The 26,103-nt window shown below is 42.3% G+C and overlaps 2 protein-coding genes across 3 annotated transcripts; both read right to left on the bottom strand.

The window, feature by feature from the left end:
* Nucleotides 1-1,826: 1,826 nt before the first annotated feature.
* On the bottom strand, nt 1,827-25,760 carry LOC106601420 (polyserase-2). 2 transcript variants are annotated; one of them, XM_014193631.3, is made up of 10 exons: nt 25,479-25,760; nt 18,028-18,048; nt 17,752-17,911; nt 17,357-17,625; nt 17,010-17,155; nt 16,581-16,788; nt 13,445-13,622; nt 6,948-7,204; nt 3,038-3,135; nt 1,827-2,940 (listed from the first exon to the last, which is right to left on the bottom strand). In XM_014193631.3, the coding sequence occupies exons 1-10, from the start codon at nt 25,543-25,545 to the stop codon at nt 2,632-2,634; spliced, it is 1,713 nt and encodes a 570-aa protein (XP_014049106.1). In that variant the 5' UTR covers nt 25,546-25,760; the 3' UTR covers nt 1,827-2,631. The 2 variants fall into 2 exon arrangements, with proteins under 2 accessions (XP_014049106.1, XP_082829872.1); XM_082973746.1 differs by lacking the exon at nt 25,479-25,760 and adding an exon at nt 22,048-22,179.
* LOC145858596 (uncharacterized) lies at nt 13,629-16,311 on the bottom strand (the record flags this gene model as incomplete). The annotated part of the gene is made up of 1 exon (XM_082957113.1): nt 13,629-16,311. A coding segment is annotated over one exon (1,053 nt), but the record flags the coding sequence as incomplete, so codon positions are not given.
* Nucleotides 25,761-26,103: the final 343 nt, after the last annotated feature.

Here is a 26,103-nt window from a genome sequence, read left to right as displayed (position 1 = left end):
GCCCACTGACAAATTATCAGTCTATAATTTTAATGGTAGGTTTATTTGAACCGTGAGAGACAGAATAACAACAAAAAATCCTGAAAAACGCATGTCATAAATGTTATAAATTGATTTGCATTTTAATGAGGGAAATAAGTATTTGACCCCCTCTCAATCAGAAAGATTTCTGGCTCCCAGGTATCGAGCTGAGATTAGGAGCACACTCTTAAAGGGAGTGCTCCTAATCTCAGCTTGTTACCTGTATAAAAGACACCTGTCCACAGAAGCAATCAATCAATCAGATTCTGAACTCTCCACCATGGCCGAGACCAAAGAGCTCTCCAAGGGTGTCAGGGACAAGATTGTAGACCTACACAAGGCTGGAATGGGCTACAAGACCATCGCCAAGCAGCTTGGTGAGAAGGTGAGAACAGTTGGTGCGATTATTCGCAAATGGAAGAAACACAAAAGAACTGTCAATCTCCCTCGGCCTGGGGCTCCATGCAAGATCTCACCTCGTGGGGTTGCAATGATCATGAGAACAGTGAGGAATCAGCCCAGAACTACACAGGAGGATCTTGTCAATGATCTCAAGGTAGCTGGGACCATAGTCACCAAGAAAACAATTGGTAACACTACGCCGTGAAGGACTGAAATCGTGCAGCGCTCGCAAGGTCGCCCTGCTCAAGAAAGCACATACATGCCCGTCTGAAATTTACCAATGAACATCTGAGTGATTCAGAGGACAACTGGGTGAAAGTGTTGTGGTCAGATGAGACCAAAATGGAGCTCTTTTGGCATCAACTCAACTCGCCATGTTTGGAGGAGGAATGCTGCCTATGACCCCAAGAACGCCATCCCCACCGTCAAACATGGAGGTGGAAACATTATGCTTTGGGGGTGTTTTTCTGCTAAGGGGACAGGACAACTTCACCACATCAAAGGGACGATGGACGGGGCCATGTACCGTCAAATCTTGGGTGAGAACCTCCTTCCCTCAGCCAGGGCATTGAAAATGGGTCGTGGATGGGTATTCCAGCATGACAAGGACCCAAAACACTCGGCCAAGGCAACAAAGGAGTGGCTCAAGAAGAAGCACATTAAGGTCCTGGAGTGGCCTAGCCAGTCTCCAGACCTTAATCCCATAGAAAATGTGTGGAGGGAGCTGAGTTGCCAAACGTCAGCCTCGAAACCTTAATGACTTGGAGAAGATCTGCAAAGAGGGAGTGGGATAAAATCCCTCCTGAGATGTGTGCAAACCTGGTGGCCAACTACAAGAAACGTCTGACCTCTGTGATTGCCAACAAGGGTTTTGCCACCAAGTACTAAGTCATGTTTTGCGGAGGGGTCAAATACTTATTTCCCTCATTAAAATGCTAATCATTTTATAACATTTTTGACATGCGTTTTTCTGGATTTTTTTGTTGTTATTCTGTCTCTCACTGTTCAAATAAACCTACCATTTAAAATTATAGACTGATCATTTCTATTCAAATACTTTTTTCCCCTCACTGTATTTCAGCAATCACAGATGAAATTGCTGCCAAAGGTGCTTCCACCAAGTATTAAATCAGGGGGATGAAGACTTACAAAACTGAAATATCAGAACTGGATATTTTTAACATATAGTTATTTTCTCACAACAAAATGTTGAAAAAGTTCAAGGGGGTGTGGACTTTTATAGGCACTGTAATTCCAGATCAATTTTTATGATATAATCACTGAGATTAATGTTGTGGCTATGACAGACAATGTATTCCCCATAACCTTATTCTTTCAATAAAGTTATTGTTTTATTAATATTATATTACTTGTTTCCTTATCATATGTAAGACTAAATGCTATTTGTTTTGATGCAGATGTTTTTTTATTTACTATCCAGATAAGAAAATCTGATCAAGGAATATTCCATAGAATTTTTGAAAAATAACATCGGTCACAGTAAAAGGTATTTCTATTCTGATTTCAAATGTTCAACACTTATAAAACAAAGACTCAATATGCTCTCTTTCCTCATCTTCATAAAAAAATAGTGGGAATGGCAGTTTGGGAAAAGCATAGATTTTTGTATAAGAAGCTTATTTTCACAGGTTATTTCTTGACTGATTACAATTGATGGGATGCCATATAATTTCAAGGGGCTGTTTCTCAGCTTTCAAAAAGCGTATCATGTTTTTATATATGGTTTTCCACCAGCAAAGTATACCCATTAATGAACGCAGAGGTCTTGATCCAGCAAGAAATGGAACATTTCGCTCAGGCTAGAAAGGGTCAACTCTGAAAACATTATGTTCCATTGTCTTACATGGTATCTGGATATTTTCATATAACAATGTTACACATACCCAGGCAGTTAACAGAAAATCTTGCATATTGCGTCTCAAACAGCAATGCTGTAAGTGTCATAACAAAATAACATAGTATCCAGAAAATGCTACTGATATGAAAACATTGTGATGGCAAAAATAGTAAAGAAAGTCAAAGGAAGTTGGAAACATTCATCATTCAAATGACTGGAAATTAAGGCTCCCTGAGTTCAAAACTGGAATCCTGGCTTTGACACTGCCAGTCACTGACACAAATTGATTAATGGCTCGAAAAATATACTTTGGTTGGTTGAGGGCTTGTCAATGGTAGCCGTGGCGTTTCCTAGTACCAACCCAACAGTAGGACAGTGGAGAGGGAGAAGAGGAGAGAGGAGTGGGCCAGGGAAGCTCCACTGCTGCCACCAGCTGAGGTGGCAGGGGATAGGAAGGTTCCCAAATTGGCAGCCAGGAAGTTTTGGAAGTGGGAGGTTTTGGTGAAGACTTGGATAGGGGAGGTGCGGGGACCCCCGCTCCAACGTGCTTTGTTGGTGCTGTTATTGCTAGTGGTGTTGCTACTGCTGTCGACAGTCAACACAGCAGTCTGGAACCATGAGTTGCCATGCTTACACATCAAAGGACCACCGGCATTACCCTGTGAGTAGAAGTACACTAGGGTTAATATGGTTATAATGTTATGTGCTTATAACAACATGTTGCAAGCTAAATAGTAAGACAGATGTGTACTCAACCTGCAGTAGTGTCACAGCTCCGGTGCAAATGTTGTCCGTAGACGAAACATTCACACATTCCACCACAGAGGTCTGGAACTCCTGCAGAACTTCCTCAGCTAAGGAGAACGAGAGATGGGTTTATTACTTATCATACCTACACACACGGTCCCGTCTGGAAACAATACCTACACTGTAAAACATTTCCTGTAAAATGAACAAACTTAGTGGCAGCAATTGGCCAGAAAGGTACTGTACTTAATGTTACAGTACAGCGACTGTAATCCATTTAACGGTACCAAAAAGTTACTAAAATCTAATTTACAGTACCAAGTCAGTTACTAATTTACAGTACCAATTATAATTACTGCATATTACCCAGTGTTATTTGCAAGTTTTCATTTTGGTCATTTAGCAGCGCTCTTGTCCTTATCAACTTACAGTCGGTGCAGTCAACCAAGGTTGATAAAAAAACATCACAGTCATAGCATGTAAACGTTTCTATAAGCTACTACTGAAAATGTGGTTGTAGTTAAGGATATACTGGTCTTTAAAATAATTGTAATTACAACAAGATATCTTATGATGATATCTCCGGATAGTACCAATACATTACTGAGATATTCACGGTAACTTGATGCCAGCTTCCTGTAAATTACTAAAACGCCAAAGTAATGAAACACAGTACAATACTGTAAGGCACTGTAAATCAACTGTAGGAAAGTAATTTTTACAGTATTTTACTGTAATTACAAGGGATTAGAGTAAGCAGATTGGCTGCTAGGCATTTGTATATTACAGCATATTAAATGAGGCCCAGAGGCCTAAACAAAGGCTTCCAAACTGGCTGTGATTACAGGGCAAAACCGATCAAATGGACAAATATTAAATATTCAACCATTAAAGGTGACCTGCTGTCACTCTGATCTGTCCTCTATATACATTTAAATTGTTAGGGAACTACTACCACATATCACTTAAATTAGTACAGGACTCTCACTAATGGGTGAAGCAATTATAGCCACTTACAAGGCACAACCTTAAAATATGTTCATGAGATAGTGATGCATTCCCCTCCAGCAATGAATAATAATTTATTACCTTTGTAAAGAGCTTTTCATTATACAGAATAATCTCAAATTGCCTTTAAAACAAAAAACTAAATCACAGGGCAACTAGAACAAAGAACCCAGCTGACGCTACAAGGGACAAGGACACCAAGGAGCTTCAGCTATCAACAGAATGACCTTCCTTAACAAAAGTCTTTGGACCCCTTTCAAAGGAGCTCAGAGTCTGTGGTGCCTTCAGGTGGTCCAGGAGGGTATTCTAGAGGCTCGGGATGGTCGAGCTGAAAGCCCGATTTCCCCCAAGGAGCAGAGCTTGGTCCTAGGGGCGTGGAGGAGTAGGCCATCGCTTGACCTGAGGGTGCAGGTGGGGTTATGGTATTTGAGATAAGAAGTGGGATATCCATGACTACGCTGGAAAGTCAGCTAGAGGGTTTTTAATTAAATCCGTAATGAGACTGGGAGCCAGTGCAGAGGTGCCAGGATGGGGGTGATGTTTCCGCACTCTCACCAGGATCCTGACAGTGCTGTTCTGGATGTATTGGCGCTTCTGGAGACTCCTGCCAGGGATCACAATGAAGAGTGTGTTGCAGTAGTCCAGGCTTGAGGAGATAAAGGCATTGATGAGCTTTTCTGCATCAGACTGAGTCAGGATGGGACGGAGTTTGGCAATGTTCTTGAAGTGATAGAATGACACTTTACACAGTTCTTTGACGTAGCTGCCAAAGGTCAGGGAGGAATCAAGCTTTGCACCCAGATTGGAAACTGAGGGGGAGGTTCTGTCCTGCTATTGATGAATGGGGGACCTGGTGGGGGGTGCCAACAAGCAGGGCCTCAGTTTTTCTGCTGTTCAGTTGAAGGAAGTTTTGCTTCATCCATGCCCTTATCTCCTCAACGCAGGTGTTCTGACAGGCATATGCATCAGACGGACTTGGGGTAGTTTTTACATACAGCTGGGTATCATCAGCATAGCACTGGAATGAGATTCCATTCCGGCTAATGACACGACCATGTACAGGATGAGCAGCATGGGTCCAAGAATAGATCCTTGTGGGACACCGCAAGTGACGTGGAGGGTCCAAGACCTGGATGCAACGGACCATCATTAACAGTATGCTGCATTAAATATACAGCAATACAGTAATTTATTATTGAATTGTATTGAAAAACTGCAATTGCTAATAGTGAATCCAGTGATATATTACAGCATATGAACTTACTGTACACTCACTGGCCAGTTTATTAGGTACACCCCGTTTGCTCCTTCAGACAGTAGTCACATGGCTGTGGCTTGCTATTTAAAGAAGGCAGACAGGCAGAGCTACTGTTCAATTCAACGTTAGAATGGGCAAAACGAGTGACCTAAGCGACTTTGAGTGTGGTATGATCGTTGGTGCTAGGTGCGCCGGTTCCAATATATCAGAAATGGCCGGCCTCCTTGGCTTTTCACACATGACCGTGTCTAGGGTTTATCAAGAATGGTGCGACAAACAAAAAACATCCAGTCAGCGGCAGTACTGTGGGCGAAAACAGCTTGTGGATGAGAGAGGTCGAAGGAGAATGGCAAGAATCGTGTAAGCAAACAGGCAGGCCACAAACAGGCATATAACAGTGCAGTACAACAGTAATGTGCAGAACGGTATCTCGGACTGCACAACGCGTCTGTCCTTGTCACGGATGGGCGATTGCAGCAGACGACCATACCGGGTTCCACTCCTATCAGTTAAAAACAAGAAGTGCCTCCAGTAGGCACATGATCACCAACACTGGACAATTGAGGAGTGGAAAAACATTGCCTGGTCTGACAAATCCCAGTTCCTGTTGCATCATGCTGATGGGAGAGTCAGGATTTGGCGTAAGCAACACAAGTCCATGGCCAAATCCTGCCTGGTGTCAACATTACATGCTGATGGCTCTGGTGTGGGGAATGTTTTCCTGGCACGTTAGGTTCCTTGATGCCAATTGAGCAACGTTTGAACTCCCCACCTTGTAGAATCCATTCCCCAAATAACTCAGGCTGTTCTGGAGGCAAAGAGGGGTCTGACCCGGTACTAGATTGGTATACCTAATAAACTGTCCACACTATATATTTGGTGTTTTACATCACTTGCACTTTATGCCTTAACAAAGGCTTCTATGCTGACAGTGACTACAGGGCAAAACAGATCAAAAGGACATGGCTAGCCATTCAACTATTAAAGGTTTGATTTGTCCCCTATATAAATGAAATTGTTAGGGGACCACTAACACATATAGTTAAATTCGTACAGGATTCTCCCTAATGGGTGCAACAAATATAGCTCTTACAAGACACGCCTAAAAATATGTTAGTCAGAAACACAATACCATCCACCCACTATTGTTGCAAAGGTTTTTGGCGCTCCAAAAATGCGGTATGGTACAGGATTCTGAATTACAGTAAATAACTGTCCATTTTCAGGACAAGATTTGTAAAATTCCTAAAATGTGTACAGCATTCTCACTCACAGGTGCAACAAATATGGCCTCTTACAAGGCACACCTTCAAATATATTTAGGAGCCAAAGACACTTTCCCTGCCCACAAGTTTCCCACAATGCACGATAATTACTGTGTATTATTCTACAGTGTTTTACCGTTGAAATTACAGAAACGTCTTACAGTGCAGCCAGCCCCTAACCTAGGCATTTGTGTAGATCTGAGAGGGCTGGATAGGTTGTAAGCAATATGGTGAAAAGCTCACCTATACTATCAGAAGACAGGTGGGCCTACTACCATTGCTTACCCAATTCTTTCAGATCTACACAAATGCCTTGGTGCTATAGGGTTTGTTTCTGAACAGGGAACATTTCTCACTAACACACAAAGACAGTTGTCCTTCCACTCACCCCCACCCTGACCTGTTGCCCAGCCAGCTACCCAACACAGAGTCCCTGTGCTGAAGGTTCTGGTTCCCTTGTCCACACAGATAGGCTGGATGTAGTCAGACAATGTGGGTTGGCTGGCCAGTCGGAGGATGGCCACGTTTTTGCCTGTCACATTGCTCATGGTGATGTTGATGACGTTCTGGGTTACCTCATGGGGATTGGAGCCGCTCTGCTTCAGACGACCCAGAATCACGGTCCACTCAGAGGCGTTGGCCTGGCTGGAGAGATATAATGAGTTGCATCACTGTTTAGTGAGGTCCTGTGATCAAAGGCGGTCAGTGCTCTTTAAAATGAGGGAGGGATATTTTCTTTTCATGAGCATGGCCTTATTTTTCTATTACAGCATATTGGACGACTCATTCATATTCCATTCACCCAGTTCAATGTAACAGCGACAGGTTTAGGCTACTACAGTTGAAGTCAGAAGTTTACATACACTGAGGTTGGAGTCATTAAAACTTGTTTTTCAACCACTCCACAAATTTCTTGTTAACAAACTATAGTTTTGGAAAGTAGGTTAGGACATCTACTTTGTGCATGACAAGACATTTTTCCAACAATTGTTTACAGACCGATTATTTCACTTATAATTCACTGTATCACATTTCCAGTGGGTCAGAAGCTTACATACACTAAGTTGACTGTGCCTTTAAACAGCTTGGAAAATTGCAGAAAATGATGTCATGGCTTTAGAAGCTTCTGATAGGCTAATTGACATAATTTGAGTCAATTAGAGGTGTACCTGTGGATGTATATAAAGGCCAACCTTCAAACTCAGTGCCTCTTTGCTTGACATCATTGGAAAATCAAAAGAAAATCAGCCAAGACCTCAGAAAAAAATTGTAGACCTCCATAAGTCTGGTTCATCCTTGGGAGTAATTTCAAAACACCTGAAAGTACCACGTACATCTGTACAAACAATAGTAAGCAAGTATAAAAACCTTGGGACCAAGCAGCCGTCATACCACTCAGGAAGGAGACGCGTTCTGTCTCCTAGAGATGAACGTACTTTGGTGCGAAAAGTGCAAATCAATCCCAGAACAACAGCAAAAGACCTTGTGAAGATGCTGGAGGAAACAGGTACAAAAGTATCTATATCCACAGTAAAAATAGTCATATATCGACATAACCTGAAAGGCCACTCAGCAAGGAAGAAGCCACTGCTCAAAAACCGGCATAAAAAAGCCAGACCACGGTTTGCAACTACACATGGGGACAAAGATACTTTTTGTAGAAATGTCCTCTGGTCTGATGAAACAAAAATAGAACTGTTTGGCCATAATGACCATCCGTATATTTTGAGGAAAAAGGGGGAGGCTTGCAAGACAAAGAACACCATCCTAACCGTGAAGCATGGGGGTGGCAGCATCATGTTGTGGGGGTGCTTTGCTGCAGGAGGGACTGGTGCACTTCAGAAAATAGATGGCATCATGAGGTAGGAAAGTTATGTGGATATATTGAAGCAACATCTCAAGACATCAGTCAAGAAGTTAAAGCTTTGTTGCAAATGGGTCTTCCAAATGAACAATGACCCCAAGCATACTTCCAAAGTTGTGGCAAAATGGCTTACGGACAACAAAGTCAAGGGATTGGAGTGGCCATCACAAAGCCCTGACCTCAATCCTATAGAAAATGTGTGGGCAGAACTGAAAAAGCATGTGTGAGCAAGGAGGCCTACAAACCTGACTCAGTTACACCAGCTCTGTCAGGAGGAATGGGCCAAAATTCACCCAACTTGTTGTGGAAGGCAACCCGAAACGTTTGACCCAAGTTAAACAATTTAAAAGCAATGCTACCAAATACTAATTGAGTGTATGTAAACTTCTGACCCACTGGGAATGTGATGAAATATATAAAAGCTGAAATAAATAATTATCTCTACAATTATTATGACATTTCACATTCTTAAAATAAAGTGGTCATCCTAACTGACCTAAGACAGGGAATTGTGAAAAACTGAGTTTAAATGTATTTGGCTAAGGTGTATGTAAACTTCATTCTTCAACTGCACATGATACTGGAATTTTCCCTATACCCATCATGAGGTTGCTACAACCTAGTTTATGAATGAAAGTTTACAACTTAGGTGCACACAGGTCGAGAGACAAATTTGAGGTGACAGACAGTGACATTCAATACCGCCTTTCACACTCTTGCCTGCATCTAGCTGATATTCGGTGCAATCATAAAAACCTGTTATGGCTAGACGTGGCGCTAGCGACCCACCTCGACAACATCCTGTGAAATTGCAGAGTGCGAAATTCAAATTACAGAAATAGTCATATATAACATTCATGAAAATACAAGTGTCATACATCAGAAAAAAGCTCAACTTCTTGTTAATCCAGCCGCTGTGTCAGATTTCAAAGAGGCTTTACGGCGAAAGCACACCATGCGATTATCTGAGGACAGCGCCCCGCACACAAAAGCATAAAAAAAATGTTTCAACCAGGCAGGTGCGCCACGAAAGTCAGAAATAGCGATAAAATAAATGCCTTACCTTTGAAGATCCTTTTGGCACTCCAAAAAGTCCCAGCTACATCACAAATGGTCCTTCTGTTCGATAAAGTCCTTCTTTATATCCCCAAAAACTCAGTTTAGCTGGCGCGCTTCATTCAATAATCCACCAGTTTCCCTCCTTCAAAATGCATACAAAATTAATCCCAAACGTTACCAATAAACTTCTCCAACAAGTCAAACAATGTTTATAATCAAACCTCAGGTACCCTAATACGTAAATAAACGATAAAATTTAAGACGGAGAATTGTTATTGTCTTTACCGGAGATAAACAACAAAGAACGAGCTCTCATCCACGAGCATGAAAACACTACAGCCAAAATGGGAGCCACTTAGAAAAACTACAAATTCTAGAAAATTTTTCCAAAAACAAGCCTGAAACTATTTCTAAAGACTGTTGACATCTAGTGGAAGCCCTAGGAACTGCAATCTGGGAGTTCATATTAAACATGACAGCCATTGGAAACAGTGGTGGGCAGGAAATGATTGTTTTCTGGATGGTTTGTCCTCGGGTTTTCACCTGTCATATCAGTTCTGTAATACTCACAGACATTATGTTAACAGTTCTAGAAACGTTAGAGTGTTTTCTATCCAAATCTACCAATTATATGCATATCCTAGCTTCTGGGCCTGAGTAACAGGCAGTTTACTTTGGGCATGCTTTTCATCCAGATGTCAAAATACTGCCCCCTAGCCCAAAGAGGTTCCAACAGTTGCAAACGAAAGTTTACAAGCCAAAACACTACACACTACATCGTTGTCACCATATTAGCTAAAGTAACATCATAGTTAATAGAACTAATGCGTTAGTAAACCTGCTACTATCATGCAGTGAAGTTAGTGTACAGTCAGTAAGCAGTTACACCGACAGGCCCCGGTGACAATAAATTTGTAATACCAAAAGCTTACCTTGACTTGGAAGCCTCCCTGTGGCTCAGTTGGTAGAGCATGGTGTTTGCAACGCCAGGGTTGTGGGTTTGATTCCCACGGGGGGCCAGTATGAGAATTATATCTATTCTTTTTTTAATGTATGAAATGAATTGAAATGTATGCATTCACTACTGTAAGTCGCTCTGGATAAGAGTGTCTGCTAATTGACTAAAAGGTAAATGTAAAAAATGAAGAGTTCCAGTGTTGTGTTGGATAGTCATAGCCAGCTAACATAGCATCCCTCTGTTTGAGCAGGGTGTTTCAGTAGGCTAAACTAGCTAGCTGCATTTGCTAGCTAAGTAAGTGAAACTGAAAGTGAAAAAAAGACAAAATCTCTCTCTCTTGCTTCTCCTTCATTTAGGAAGAAATTCATTTGTTAAAATAACTGTTCAACTATTGTCTTTCTCGCTATTTGAGTTAACTACTCACCACATTTTATACACTGCAGTGTTAGCAAGCTGTAGATTATGTTTTCAGTACTAGATTAATTATCTGATCCTTTGATTGGGTGGACAACATGTCAGTTCATGCTGCAAGAGCTCTGATAGGCTGGAGGACATCCTCCTGAAGTTGTCATAATTACTGTGTATATCCATGGAAGGGGGTGCGCACCATGAGCCTCCTAGGTTTTGTATTGAAGTCAATGTACCCAGTGGAGGACTGAAGCTTGCTGTCTGGCTACACCATGGTGTTACCCTACAGAGTGCTGTTGATGCTACTTTAGACCTTCTTAGCAAAATAGTGTTTTAATAAGTTATTTGGTGACGTGATTATATTTAGTATAGTTTCATCTAAAAATTATAACTTTAATGTTTTACAATTTACATTTTTATGAAATTTACTGATGAGGATGGTCCTCCCCTTCCTCCTCTGTGGAGCTTCCACTGCCTGTGATAGACTAGCGTCCTGTCCAAGGGGTGTACATCAAGCGGCCTCACCCTGCTCCTATGAGCCGTTCTGGCTTGCCAAGCCAAGGCTTGTGTAAGGCTACTTTAGTGAGGGATACTAAAGTCTTCATTCCGATTATTGTCTTCTGAAATGTTTATGTAATGCTTATGAATGTAATATGTATGGGTTGTGAATGTGTTATGCCCTAGGTAGGCACCCTTCATACTCAACTCTTCATCATTTGACATACAATTAATTATTGATTAAGTTGATATTTTCTTTGTCTTGAAGTTGTTGACGTAATTATTCATTAAGGGGAAATTCAGACCTGAATTAGTCTTGTGCTGATCTAATTTAAATTAAAGCTGCACAATATTTAAAGGGATTGCTTGAGATAAACAGACAAACTAATTGAACCAAAACTTTTTAATTTAATTACATTTATTCAGTGCGAACAAGGGAGCCACACCAGCAGAGCTCGCTACGCACCTGCACAAGTATGTGGACACCTGCTCGTCGAACACCTCGTTCAAAAAAATCATGGGCATTAACATGGAGTTGGTCCCCCCTTTGCTGCTATAACAGCCTCCACTCTTCTGGTAAGGCTTACCACTAGATGTTGGAACATTGCTGCGGGGACTTGCTACCATTCAGCAACCAGGGCATTATTGAGGTCGAGCACTAATGTTGGGTGATTAGGCCTGGCTCCCAGTCGGCTTTCCAATTCATCCCAAAGCTGTTCAATGGGGTTGAGGTCAGGTCTCTGTGCAGGTCAGTCAAGTTCTTTCATACAGATCTTGACAAACCATTTCTGTATGGAACTCGCTTTCTGCACGGGGGCATTGTCATGCTGAAACAGGAAAGGGCCTTGCCCAAACTGTTGTCACAAAGTTGTAAGTACAGAATCTCCTTGAATGTAATTTTATATTGTAGCATTAAGATTTTCCCTTCAGGCCTAGCCCGAACCATGAAAAACAGCCCAAGACCATTATTCCTCCTCCACGAAACTTTACAGTTGGCACTATGCATTCGGGCAGGTAGCGTTCTCCTGGCATCGAACACCACTCCAGCCGACGCTTGGCATTGAGCGTGGTGATCTTAGGCTTCTGTGCGGCTGCTCGGCCATGGAAACCCATTATTTGACGCTCCCGACGAACAGTTATTGTACTGATGTTGCTTCCAGAAGCAGTTTGGAACTTGGTAGTGAGTGTCGCAACTGAGGACAGATGATCTTTATGCGCTTCAGCAGTCAGAGGTCCCGTTCTGGGAGCTTGTGTGGCCTACCACTTCGTGGCTGAGCCGTTGTTGCTCCTAGACATTTCACAATAACAGCACTTACAGTTGACCGGGGCAGTTCTAGCAGGGCAGACATTTTATTAACTGACTTGTTAGAAAGGTGGCATCCTATGACGGTGCCACATTGAAAGTCACTGAGCTCTTCAGTATAGGCCATTCTACTGTCTATGGATATTGCATTGCTGTGTGATCTGTTATACACCTGTCAGTCGAATCCACATACTTTTGGCCATGTAGTGTAAGTCTGAATACCAACTACTGAGAAGTGCTTAAATCAAAACACGTAAAAAGGCATAGATTTCCTAAGTCTGAATGGGCCACTAAATTCCTTGTGAAGGTACCAAAACGTTAAACTGTCCAGCTGATCAGGATGGTAAAACAGTAGTGTGGGAGAGATGTTGGCTGGTGGCTCCCCCCTCTGGTACACTACAGTAACTACTACAGTAAGTGCCTGTTGATCCCATGGAGTCACACCCAGACACTGGTTGACATGATGATGACACCATAACCATGCTTTCTGCAGCCAAGGTTGTGTAAAACATGGGTGTTGTTTATAGACAGCTATCCCTCCTAGAATTTTCAGTAGCACAATGATTGTACAAATGTCATACGTCAGGCATATTAATCTTGGTTAACCTTTGCATTAGGGTTGAAAAGGAAACTTTTCTATGCGTCACTAACTGTTAATGTAATGGCACTGTAAAAAATCGAAATCCAATCAAAATGTAGGTTCTATGACGAGATTTCCTTAGAATCATGTAAGGAGTGACATTTTAATCCAGCTATATACTATCCCCCTTTGACATACAGGTAGAGTTAACTTACCTAGAAAAGCAGCTTGCATCACTCATGACAGAGTCTACCGCCACTAACGTGCCCCCGCAGACGTGCGCTCCGTTAGTCTGTATGCTGGCTATCCAGGGCCACAAACCTGCTGTCGCCAACGAGCTTCCGCCACCAACATGGGAGTTCAAAGAGGCGCTAGCGCTGCCACACACCACAGCTGCAGAGGGAGGGAGAGACAGATAAACATTTGAGAGACAAATAAAAGGGAGTAATCCAGTAGTCAGATTTGTTACAAAAGTAAAGATTCACATTAAGGTGTAGCCATAAGCACAAGTTAGACTATACAGTGCCTTCGGAAAGTATTCAGACCCCTTGATTTTTTCCACATTTTATGTTACAGCCTTATTCAAAATTGATGAAATACATGTTTTTCATCAGCAATCTACACACAATACCCCATAATGACAAAGTGAAAACAGGTTTTCCAAAAAAAGTATTCAGACCCTTTGCTATGAGACTCGAAATTGAGCTCAGGTGCATCCTGTTTCCAATGATCATCCTTGAGATGTTTCTACAACTTGATTGGAGCCAACTTGTGGTCAATTCAATTGATTGGACATGATTTGGAAAGGTACACACCAGTCTATATAAGGTCCCACAGTTGACAGTGCATGTAAGAGCAAAAACCAAGCCATGAGGTTGAAGGAATTGTCCTTATAGCTCCGAGACAGGATTGTGTCGAGGCAGAGATCTGGGGATGGGTACCAAAACATTTCAGCAGCATTGAAGGTCCCCAAGAACACCGTGGCCTCCATCATTCTTAAATGGAAGAAGTTTGGAACCACCAATACTCTTCCTAGAGCCGGCCGCCCGGCCAAATTGAGCTATCGGGGGAGAAGGGCCTTGATCAGGGAGGTGACCAAGAACCAGATGGTCACTCTGACAGAGCTCCAGAGTTCCTCTGTGGAACGGGAGAAACTTCCAGAAGGACAACCATTTCTGCAGCACTCCATCAATCAGGCCTTTATGGTGGAGTGGCCAGACATAAGCCACTCCTTAGTAAAGGGTATATGACAACCCTCTTGGAGTTTGCCAAATGGCACCTAAAGACTTTCAGATCATGAGAAACAAGATTCTCTGCTCTGATGAAATCAAGACTGAACTCTTTGGCCTGAATGCCAAGCATCATGTCTGGAGGAAACCTGGCACCATCCCTACGGTGAAGCATGGTGGTGGCAGCATCATGCTGTGGGGATGTTTTTCAGCGGCAGGGACTGGGAGACTTGTCAGGATCGAGGGAAAGATAAACGGAGCAAAGTACAGAGAGATCCTTGATGAAAACCTGCTCCAGAGCGCTCAGGACCTTAGACTTAGGCATAGGTTCACCTTCCAACAGAACAATGACCCTAAGCACACAGACAAGACAACGTAGGAGTGGCTTCGGGACAAGACTCTGAATACCGTTGAGTGACCCAGCCGAGCCCGGACTTGAACCTGATCGAACATCTCTGGAGAAACCTAAAAATAGCAGCAACGCTCCCCATCCAACCTGACAGAGCTTGAGAGGATCAGCAAAGAATGGGAGAAACTCCCCAAATACAGGTGTGCCAAGCTTGTAGCGTCATAACAAAGAAGACTCAAGGTTGTAATTACTGCCAAAGGTGCTTCAACAAAGTACTAAGGGTCTGAATACGTATGTAAATATGATATTTCTGTTTTATTTAAAAATGTCTAAAAACCTGTTTTTGCTTTGTCATTATGGGGTTGATTGAGGGAAAAAACAATTTAATATATTTTAGAATAAGGCTGTAACGTAACAAAATGTGGAAAATGTCAAAGGGTCTGAATACTTTCTAAAGGCACTGTAGGTATGTACATGCGGTTGTGGTTGTAGGGGCAGTTGTGGTGGTAGTGGTGGTTGTAGGGGCAGTTGTGGTGGTTGTAGGGGCAGTTGTAGTGGTAGTGGTTGTAGCGGCAGTTGTGGTGGTAGTGGTGGTTGTAGGGGCAGTTGTGGTGGTAGTGGTGGTTGTAGGGGCAGTTGTGGTGGTAGTGGTGGTTGTAGGGGCAGTTGTAGTGGTTATAGCGGTAGTTGTGGTGGTAGTGGTGGTTTTAGGGGCAGTTGTGGTGGTAGTGGTGGTTGTAGGGGCAGTTGTGGTGGTAGTGGTGGTTGTAGCGGCAGTTGTGGTGGTTGTAGGGGCAGTTGTAGTGGTAGTGGTTGTAGCGGCAGTTGTGGTGGTAGTGGTGGTTGTAGGGGCAGTTGTGGTGGTTGTAAGGGCAGTTGTGGTGGTTGTAGGCGCAGTTGTGGTGGTAGTGGTGGTTGTAGCGGCAGTTGTGGTGGTGGTAGTGGTGGTTGTAGGGGCAGTTGTAGTGGTGGTTGTAGGGGCAGTTGTAGTGGTGGTTGTAGGGGCAGTTGTAGTGGTGGTTGTAGGGGAGGTTGTAGTGGCGGTTGTAGGGGAGGTTGTAGTGGTGGTTGTAGGGGCGGTTGTAGGGGCGGTTGTAGGGGCGGTTGTAGTGGTGGTTGTAGGGGCGGTTGTAGTGGTGGTTGTAGGGGCAGTTGTAGTGGCGGATGTAGGGGCGGTTGTAGGGGCAGTTGTGGTGGTAGTGGTTGTAGCGGCAGTTGTGGTGGTAGTGGTGGTTGTAGGGGCAGTTGTGGTGGTAGTGGTGGTTGTAGGGGCAGTTGTAGTGGTGGTTGTAGGGGCAGTTGTGGTGGTTGTAGGGGCAGTTGTGGTGGTTGTAGGCGCAGTTGTGGTGGTAGTGGTGGTTGTAGCGGCAGTTGTGGTGGTGGTAGTGGTGGTTGTAGGGGCAGTTGTAGTGGTGGTTGTAGGGGCAGTTGTAGTGGTGGTTGTAGGGGCGGTTGTAGTGGTGGTTGTAGGGGAGGTTGTAGTGGCGGTTGTAGTGGCGGTTGTAGGGGCGGTTGTAGTGGCGGTTGTAGTGGCGGTTGTAGGGGCGGTTGTAGTGGCGGTTGTAGTGGCGGTTGTAGGGGCGGTTGTAGTGGCGGTTGTAGGGGCGGTTGTAGGGGTGGTTGTAGTGGCAGTTGTAGGGGCGGTTGTAGGGGCGGTTGTAGGGGCAGTTGTAGTGGTGGTTGTAGGGGCAGTTGTAGTGGTTGTTGTAGGGGCAGTTGTAGTGGTGGTTGTAGTGGTGGTTGTAGGGGCTGAAAGACCAGTACAGAACACACTGAGGTCAGAGTCAGTCCCACTGGAGGAGAAGGTGACAAAGCCTGGCTGGTCACTGCTGATCTGGCTGTTGATCCAGGTCTGGTACTGGGACACTCTGGCGTACACTCCTGGGAGTTTTGCCAGGGCACAGCCTTGGCCGAAACTCACAACCCCAGACTGGATCCAGCGAGTACCCTGTTTGATTACCATCGGACCTCCGGAGTCCCCCTATGCATAGACAGATTTACAGTGTCACTGAGATTGCATTTTCACAGGATTATGAAACAATGGGTCGGTTTCCCAGATGAAGCACAGTCTCAGATGAAGAATCATTTTCAATGTGAAAACGCTTTTTAGACTAGGATTAGGTATAACCTGTGTCCGGGGAATCGGACCAATATGTAATTGACCCACACTAATAAACAAAAAGGATAACCAAGAGATTTTACCTGACAGGAATCCTTTCCTCCTGCTGCTAGACCAGCACAGATCATGTTGTCTGTGATTGAACCTACTCCATAGTTAAAGTTACACTGCCTGTTTCCCACTACTGGCACATCCACCTCCTGTAGGGTCTTTGGTGAGGGCAGGGACACTGAGGAGATGGGAAACACATTCAGACAAGTAAAGTTAGTACGACATGATTTGAAATGCATTACTTGATCGATTCATTTTGAAGGTTTATTTGAGGAAAATGTATTTTGTTACAATTGATCACTCCTATTATATTACGGATACATTTTACATATTGACTATTGCCCATGCATTAGATTGAATCTCTCCCATCAGATCTCACCTCCAATGCGGATGGTGCCCCAGCCAGTGACCCAGCTAGTAGTGCCGGCATGAAAGGAGCTGCCTGGTGCAGCTAGGCAGACTGGCCGGATGTAGTTGGTAAAAGTCACAGGGGAGGAGAGCTTGAGAAGACACATGTCGTTGTCATTAGTTCTTCTGGTGTAGTTGGGGTGGGACATGATCTGAGTGACCGCCCGGTTCACCTCGTTGGGGTTAGAGCCCTTCTGGTTCTGACGACCAACGTAGACCACCAAATTTGATGTACTGGGGCTGAGAAAATATATATATATATATAAAATATAAAGGTAATGCTGTAAAAGGAGGCTCAGTTGAGTTATGATTAGGTTTGGTGTAAGAGTTAAATGTTAGGATTCTAGCAATCCTGCAATTCCTCACCTGGAGAAGCAGTGAGCAGCAGTCAGCACCCACTCTTTGTTGATGAGGGATCCCCCACAAAAATGCCTGCCAAGTCTGTGCAGACTGGCCTGCCATGGCCAACTCCCTGCAAGAGCATCCTGACCCCCCACAATCCTAGTGTTGAGAGGGGTTCCGCATACTAACAGAGACACAAAGGTTTACGAAATGGAGCACACAAAGGAAGTGAAGAGATTGAAATCTCACTAGTTAGTGAATAGGTGCATGGCAATGTCATTCATTGAAGAAAATACTTACCATCCAACTGAGAGTGAGACCCTAAAAACAGGAGAGGAGAAATACAGTTGAACAGTTTGGTTTTGGCACACTGTGGGCAAACATGCAACTTATAACTCTTTGCACCCTACTGGTTTTACAATAGCAACCACATAATAAGGAATTAGAAGAATTGAATAGGATCTCTATGGTAGTAACATATAGTCTTAGAGCACAGCCAGCAAGCCAGTCAATCAGTCAGTCAGTGTATTTAGTGTTGCTCCATAGTTTCCATGTGAGCGAACTTTGTATGCTGGATGCTTGTCATGAGTCTGTGGATTGTTTGACAAAACGCCATCTGTCAAAACTAGTTTCATCACTGCGTATGTTACCGAACATTACTGTACACTTAACATTATCCCGAATGTGCGTTTGTAACGTAATACACCGGGAGTCGGGAAGCAGGTGCAGAAGATATGCTTTATAATAAGTCAATGCAGAAGAACATATGAGATGCGTACATAACGTCAGAGAAAACAATACTACCTAGTGACTGCTGTCTACTGAGGGCTAAACAAAGGGGGGGGGGTAATCAAGGAGATAATGATGACCAAATGTATGTAATGTAACGATTGTTGCCAGGACCGGTGGTTAGTAAACCGGCGACGTCGCGCGCTGGAGAGAGAGAGCGGAAGGAGGCGTGACAGTGTTTAATACTAATGAGCACATTAGCTATTATTAAAACAACGTATGAGAATAGATTACTCTCAGAATTACTATGACATTTAGTATAGTTCTGAATTAACTAATACTACTTAAATAATACTAAAGAAATACGTAGACATTTGTTTTGGACAAAACCTTTATGAATAAATTGAAGAAGATGAGGAAATATACAGTGCATTCGGAAAGTATTCAGACCCCTTGACTTTTTCTACATTTTGTTACGTTACAGCCTCATTCTAAAATTGTTTTAAACATCTGTTTCCTTCATCAATATACACACAATACACCATAATGACAAAGCGAAAACAGGTTTCAAGAAATGTTTGCAAATGTATATAAAAAAAAAATCCATAAATACTTTATTTACATAAGTATTCAGACCCTTTGCTATGAGACTCGAAATTGAGCTCAGGTCCATCCTGTTTCCATTGGTCATCCTTGAGATGTTTCTACAACTTGATTGGAGTCCACCTGTGGTAAATTCAATTGATTGGACATGATTTGGAAAGTCACACACCTGTCCATATAAGGTCCCACAGTTGACAGTGCAAGTCAGAGCATAAACCAAGACATGAGGTCGAAAGGATTGTCCGTAGAGCTCTGAGACAGGCTTGTGTGGAGGCACAGATCTAGGGAAGGGTACCAAAAAATGCTTCATCTCTATGGTGAAGCATGGTGGTGGCAGCATCATACTGTGGGGATGTTTTTCAGTGGCAGGGACTGGAAGACTTGTAAGGATCGAGGGAAAGATGAACAGAGCAGAGAGATCCTTGATGAAAACCTGCTCCAGAGTGCTCAGGACCCCAGCCTGGAGTGAAGGTTCACCTCCAACAGGACAACTACCCTAAGCACACAGCCAAGACAACGCAGGAGTGGCTTCGGGACACGTCTTTGAATGTCCTTGAATGGCCCAGCCAGAGCCCGTAATTGAACCCGATCAAACATCTTTGGAGAGACCTGAAAATAGCTGTGCAGTGACATTCCCCATCCAACCTGACAGAGTTTGCGAGGATCTGCAGAGAAGAATGGGTGAAACTCCACAAATACAGGTGTGCCAAGCTTGTAGCGTCATACCCAAGACTCAAGGCTGTAATCGCTGCCAAAGGTGCTTCAAAAAGTACTGTGTAAAGGGTCTGAATACTTATGTAAATGTGATATTTCAGTTTTGTTTTTTAATACATTTGCAAAAAAAATACAAAAATGTTTTTGCTTAGTCATTATGGGGTATTGTGTGTAGATTGATGAGGGGAAAAAACACAATTTAATCAATTTTAGAATAAGGCTGTAACATAACAAAATGTGGAAAAAGTCAAAGGGACTGAATACTTAACGAATGCACTGTATATATACTTTAGGAGGAGAAATATATATTTTTTAAAAGTGGTGTTGATGTTATGGTTAAGTTTGTGCCAAACAGTCCATTCAGGTTTTTCGTCTGGAAACATTTCTTCCAAACAAAAAAATAACAAGAAAATAAATTCACAATCATCCTACAAAGGAAGCGTTGTGGTCACAACAGAGTCATCGTGGCTGTAGGACTATATGGGAATTCACAGAAAATAATACAAAGAAGGTAACCCAAATTGCCCTTCTATTGCCTCTAATGTTTTGAATATTCTAAAGTGGCTTCCTCTCCTCAGATCTGAAAGAACTGGACAAGGTGATAGCAAGCAACCCTGGTAAACTTCTGCCTTAAAAACACTTTCAACTACTCTGTCTTTTCATACCAGTGCAACTAAAGGAGAACAGACAAGGTGAGGGATCCACTGGACTGCTGATATTGGCAACCAGAACTGTGAGAGACTAGTGGACTACTGATAAGCACCCTACTTCTGTGTGCTCTATGGGTGTGTCCGGCTGGCTGGCTTTACATTCAGTCCCCACCCACTAAATTAAAATCAGGTCATGTTTTTTTTATTTTTTTTATGAATGCATACAACACACAGATGCAAACAACAATCGACAAATCAGACTTCTCTATTGCAAAATTATATATTTCTACAAATTCATTGCATGAAATATTGCATTACATAATGAACATATTGTTATGTTCTTATTTTTCAGAGTAAATAACCCACGGACACTAGAGAAGCTTTAACCAAGTTTAATCCTTCCCAAAGGTTCTGTACAGCTGTAATCAGACAGCAAAACATTTCAGACATCACAGTTTATATACATCCTACTTAAGAAACTCCTCTTCCTTACAGTTTATGGCTCCACAGGTAAGAAGGTAACCAGATACCAACCCTGATAACTCCTTTAAGGGGAACTGACCTCACCTCTCACCTCCTAATCCACAGATATCCATCTGTCTTCCCTATGTCAACACATCGCTCTCCTCTCCTCCATCAAACACATTCCAAAGTCTTTTGGCTTTTTACAAACTCTTTCTATTCAAGGCTTTGTCGCTATCATTTATTTAATATCTCAATGTTCAAAGTTTAGCCGATCCCAACAATATCAAATATTGTATTCCATCCAACTGTTGTGTGTAAGGACAAACATTGTGATTTGAGGCACAACTTTCCTGAAGCCACCAATATTGATACACTTTGGAACCTCATTTTCCTCCCTGTACTCTGCCCTTAAGATAAAGACAGACAGACAAAAATTGATTACATTGATGACTCAAGCTAACTGTTTCCAGTAAGATGTAATTGTCAGCTGAATGTTGCATGCACACAAACACGCACGCACGCACGCACGCACGCACGCACGCACGCACACACACACACACACACACACACACACACACACACACACACACACACACACACACACACACATATCAGTGAAAGACTGATAGGCCTAATGAATTAAAGGTGCCTTTTTCACATTAGTTCCAGTGGCACAAACAGGAAAAAGTGTCCATCATTTTACAGGTGCATCGGCACTGGCTTTACAGCTGTATTAGATCTAAGAACTAACCAGTTATACAGGCCACATATGTGGTGCAAGTGTCAATATACATATATGTATTTATTTAGAATGTACAGTTGAAGTCGGAAGTTTACATACACTTAGGTTGGAATCATTAAAACTTGTTTTTCAACCACTCCAAAAGTGTCTTGTTACTGGCAAGTCGGTTAGGACATCTACTTTGTGCATGACAAAGTAATTTTTCCAACAATTGTTTACAGACAGATTATTTCACTTAAAATTCACTGTATCACAATTCCAGTGAGTCAGAAGTTTACATACACTAAGTTAACTGTGCCTTTAAACAGCTTGGAAAATTCCAGAAAATGATGTCATGGCTTTAGAAGCTTCTGATAGGCTAATTGACATCATTTGAGTCAGTTGGAGATGTACCTGTGGATGTATTTCAAGGCCTACCTTCAAACTCAGTGCTTCTTTGCTTGACATCATGGGAAAATCAAAAGAAATCAAAATTGTAGACCTAAACTAGTCTGGTTCATCCTTGGGAGCAAATTCCAAATGCTTGAAGATACCCCGTTCATCTGTACAAACAATAGTACGCAAGTATGAACACCATGGGACCAGGGGCGGAAATCCCGGGGGGGACGGGGGGACACGACCCCCCCATCCTGGGAAAAATATGATTTGTCCACCCCAATATATCACTGAAACATAACTATGTAATTTAAATAATATTAATAATACGCAATGAAAGCAATTGTGCTGATTATAGACACTTAATAGCGCGTTTTTAAGTTTCAAAAGATTGCGACCCCCCCACCCTTTGCCTCACAATGGTTTGATCCACTGCCAGTTCCTTAGCTTGCTAGGTAACAGAGAGGTCGTATCTACTGTCTGAAAGGCACTCAATGCACATAACTGACGTGAGGTTAATCCAGTCAATCGCGCACACACACTAGCTGAATATGCAGAGCTAGCGCGCAAATATTAACTATTAAGCTAGCTAGTACCTATTCCATTTATGTGGCGTCGTCAAAGATGGAATCTTTGCTATCGTCAATTTATTCCAAGATCAGCATGCAGATGATGTAAGTTAGTGCTTCAAAGTCCCTGTGATAAGGTTAGCGATAAACTGAAATCCAAACTGAACAGAACTACACTCTCTTCTACCATTGTCTTAAATATATTTCATGGTCTCGTTGCAAAAGCTAAATTGTCGCAAGGGAACTTTTATTTATTTATTTTTATTTCACCTTTATTTAACCCGGGTAGCAAAGATTATAGCAAACACCACTGAAACTGAATTGGTGCTCGCTAGCTTTGCAAATTCAGCTATTGTTGGAAGCCAGCCAATATGAAACAAACTATTAAAATTACAAAAGGTTGCAGCATATGTTGTGTAAATGGTGAACTCATACAGCTGTCAACTCTTGTCATTTTAATCCGTTTCACATTTGCTAGCTACCTTTTAGATCGAAGCCCAAATAGAATGATTGAAGATGATAGAAGCCCATCTCCTACTGTAAATAACTTACACACTGTGTGTGTAGCCAGCCAGCCAGCCAGGTAGAAAAATGGCAGAAAAATAAAAGACGGACATCAGAGTATTTTTCAATACACCAAAACGCATAGTAAGAACCCTAGTAGCCTAATATCTCAAAGACTAGTTGATAAAATGTTCATAAGAAAGAAATGAAATTCTAATGGAAATGTTTCACAATGATGTCATTAGGCAGAGCAGGCAACAGATGGCACACAGACAGCAGAGTTGGGGACAGATATGCAGGGACAGACTGGCAGAGACAGGGAGTCACAGGTAAGTTTGTTGAGTCTTTGTTTGGCAACATTATGAAAGGTTCTCAATTTTTTTGACCTGTAAAATTGGAACATAATTGGAAAATGCCATGGATATCCCCACTCTCAACTTAAACTGGTGACTGAACTAAGATTTGTTAAAGGCAATGGTATTGCTGTTGTGATTAGTTGTGTCGTTTTGGGTACCGGTAGTTAGGAGTACGGCAAACACCTTATTTCTTTGGTTCCTCAATATACATTTACCATATTACAATGTAGGCTATGTGTTACAGCACTACTTTTGGTGTCCCCCTCAGGAATTGCTCTTGAGAAAATTTCATGTAATTGTCCCCTCCAAAGTTGATATCAGATTTTCGCCCCTGCATGGGACCACGTAGCCGTCATAGCCGTCATACAAATCAATCCCAGAGCAACAGCAAAGGACCTTGTGAAGATGCTGGAGGAAACAGGTACAAAAATATCTATATCCGCAGTAAAACAAGTCCTATATTGACAACCCGAGTGCCGCTCGGCATGGAAGAAGCCACTGGTCAAAAAACGCCATAAAAAGCCAGACTACAGTTTGCAACTGCACATGAGGACAAAGATTGTACTTTTTGTAGAAATGTCCTCTGGTCTGAAGAAACAAAAATAGAACTGTTTGGCCATAATGACCATCATTATGCTTGGAGGAAAAAGGGGGAGGCTTGCAAGCCGAAGAACACCATTCCAACCGTGAAGTACGGGGGTGGCAGCATCATGTTGTGAGGGTGCTTTGCTGCAGAAGGGACTGGTGCACTTCACAAAATAGATGGCATCATGAGGAAAGAAAATTATGTGGATATATTGAAGACACACCTCAAGACATCAGTCAGGAAGCTAAAGCTTGGTCGCAAATGGGTCTTCCAAATAGACAATGACCCCAAGCATACTTCCAAAGTTGTGGCAAAATGGCTTAAGGACAACAAAGTCAAGGTATTAGAGTGGCCATCACAAACCCTGACCTAAATCCTACAGAACATTTGTGGGCAGAACTGAAAAAGCCTGTATGAGCAAGAATGAGGAACTTGGATGCTTTTAAAATGTTTTACTGGTGGTCTTTTTGTTTTTTTACCTTTTTTTTATCCAAGAAGTCCCATTGAAGTCAAAGTCTTCTTTTACGAGGAAGACCTGGCCAAGAGTTACTCTGTTACTCACCGGTTTGTATTTTTTTATGTCACTAACTTAAGTTCCTTGTACGATTCAACTTTCATCTCATTAAATATCTAATTCTGTCCCTTTAACTGCTTTGAAAGAAGACTTCAGCTGGTCCACTTCACACTATACACACTGAACCTTTTGCAGTGTAATTCAGTCATGTTCAAAACAATTTCTGTTGTGGTGCTATGATGCTCACACAACATACATTACAAATGTAAACGTTCTGCCTCATTGCATGCACAGCAGCACCCTCAACAGTCTAACAGGTCTCTCTCCTGTGTCACAAGGCACATGACATTGTATTGACTTTGACTGTCTTTTTTGGCTATGCTCACCACCAGCACCATTCCATAACCTGACCAACTCCTTAAAGGGATAGTGCAAGATTTTACCAAGCGTCTAATGAACTCATGGATACCGTTTTTATGTCTCTGCGTGCAGTTTGAAAGAAGTTGTGGGTCGTTTTGCAAGCCACTACGTTAGCACAATGACTGGAAATCTACAGGTAGGGGAGAGTGGGGTAAATTGAGTCAAAGCGGTAAGTTCAGCCACCTTTGTTTCTAAAAGTCTGTGAAGGAAGAAACCACATGGAAAAGGTGGTAAGCAAATTAGGTAAAAAGAAAACTGATTTTCAACAAGTCAAATCAATGTATTGTGTTCGAGGTTACATTCATTCCAATTATTTCCAGGGATACACAACATCCTGAAATATAAGTAGATATCGTTTTTAGAAAAAATAGGCCTACTATTTTTTCCATGATGGAGTGATGCTGAACAGCTAGCATGCTCTCCCCTACAACTAGCATAATCACACTATCCCTTTAACTCCAGAGTCACCTGTAGAACGGTCCATAGAAGTAAAGCAGTGGAATAATGGGAATCGTGTCTCTTACCTTTTGAAAGGAATGCAACTAGTAGATTCACCAAACAGAGTGCTTTGTAGACTTCCATTGTTTCCATGCCCACCACAACAGCCTGTTCTGTTTAGTGTTTATACTTTTGTACTCATCCCTGCCTTCACTCCTCCCATGTATGTATGTATGTATGTATGTATGTATGTATGTATGTATGTATGTATGTATGTATGTATGTATGTATGTATGTATGTATGTATGTATGTATGTATGTATGTATGTATGTATGTATGCATGTATGCATGTATGTATGTATGTATGTATGTATGTATGTATGTATGTAATCTCTCAAAGTACCAGTCAAAAGTTTGGACACACCTACTCATTCCAGGGTTTTTCTTTTCTTTTTCTTTTTTTTTTACAATTTTCTACATTGTAGAATAGTAGTGAAAACAACAAAACTATGAAATAACACATGGAATCACGTAGTAACCAAAAACTTTTTAACCTCTCTTGGGTAGGGGGCAGTATTTTGACGTCCGGATGAAGAAGGTGCCCAGAGTAAACTGCCTGCTACTCAGTCCCAGAAGCTAAGATATGCATATTATTAGTAGATTTGGATAGAAAACACTCTGAAGTTTCTAAAACTGTTTTTGAATGATGT

Source organism: Salmo salar, chromosome 01 (assembly GCF_965601325.2).
Source record: "Salmo salar chromosome 01, fSalSal1, whole genome shotgun sequence".
Taxonomy (NCBI): Eukaryota; Metazoa; Chordata; class Actinopteri; order Salmoniformes; family Salmonidae; genus Salmo; species Salmo salar.
Note: the sequence above shows the minus strand (reverse complement) of the source record. Positions and strands in the feature narration are given on the sequence as shown.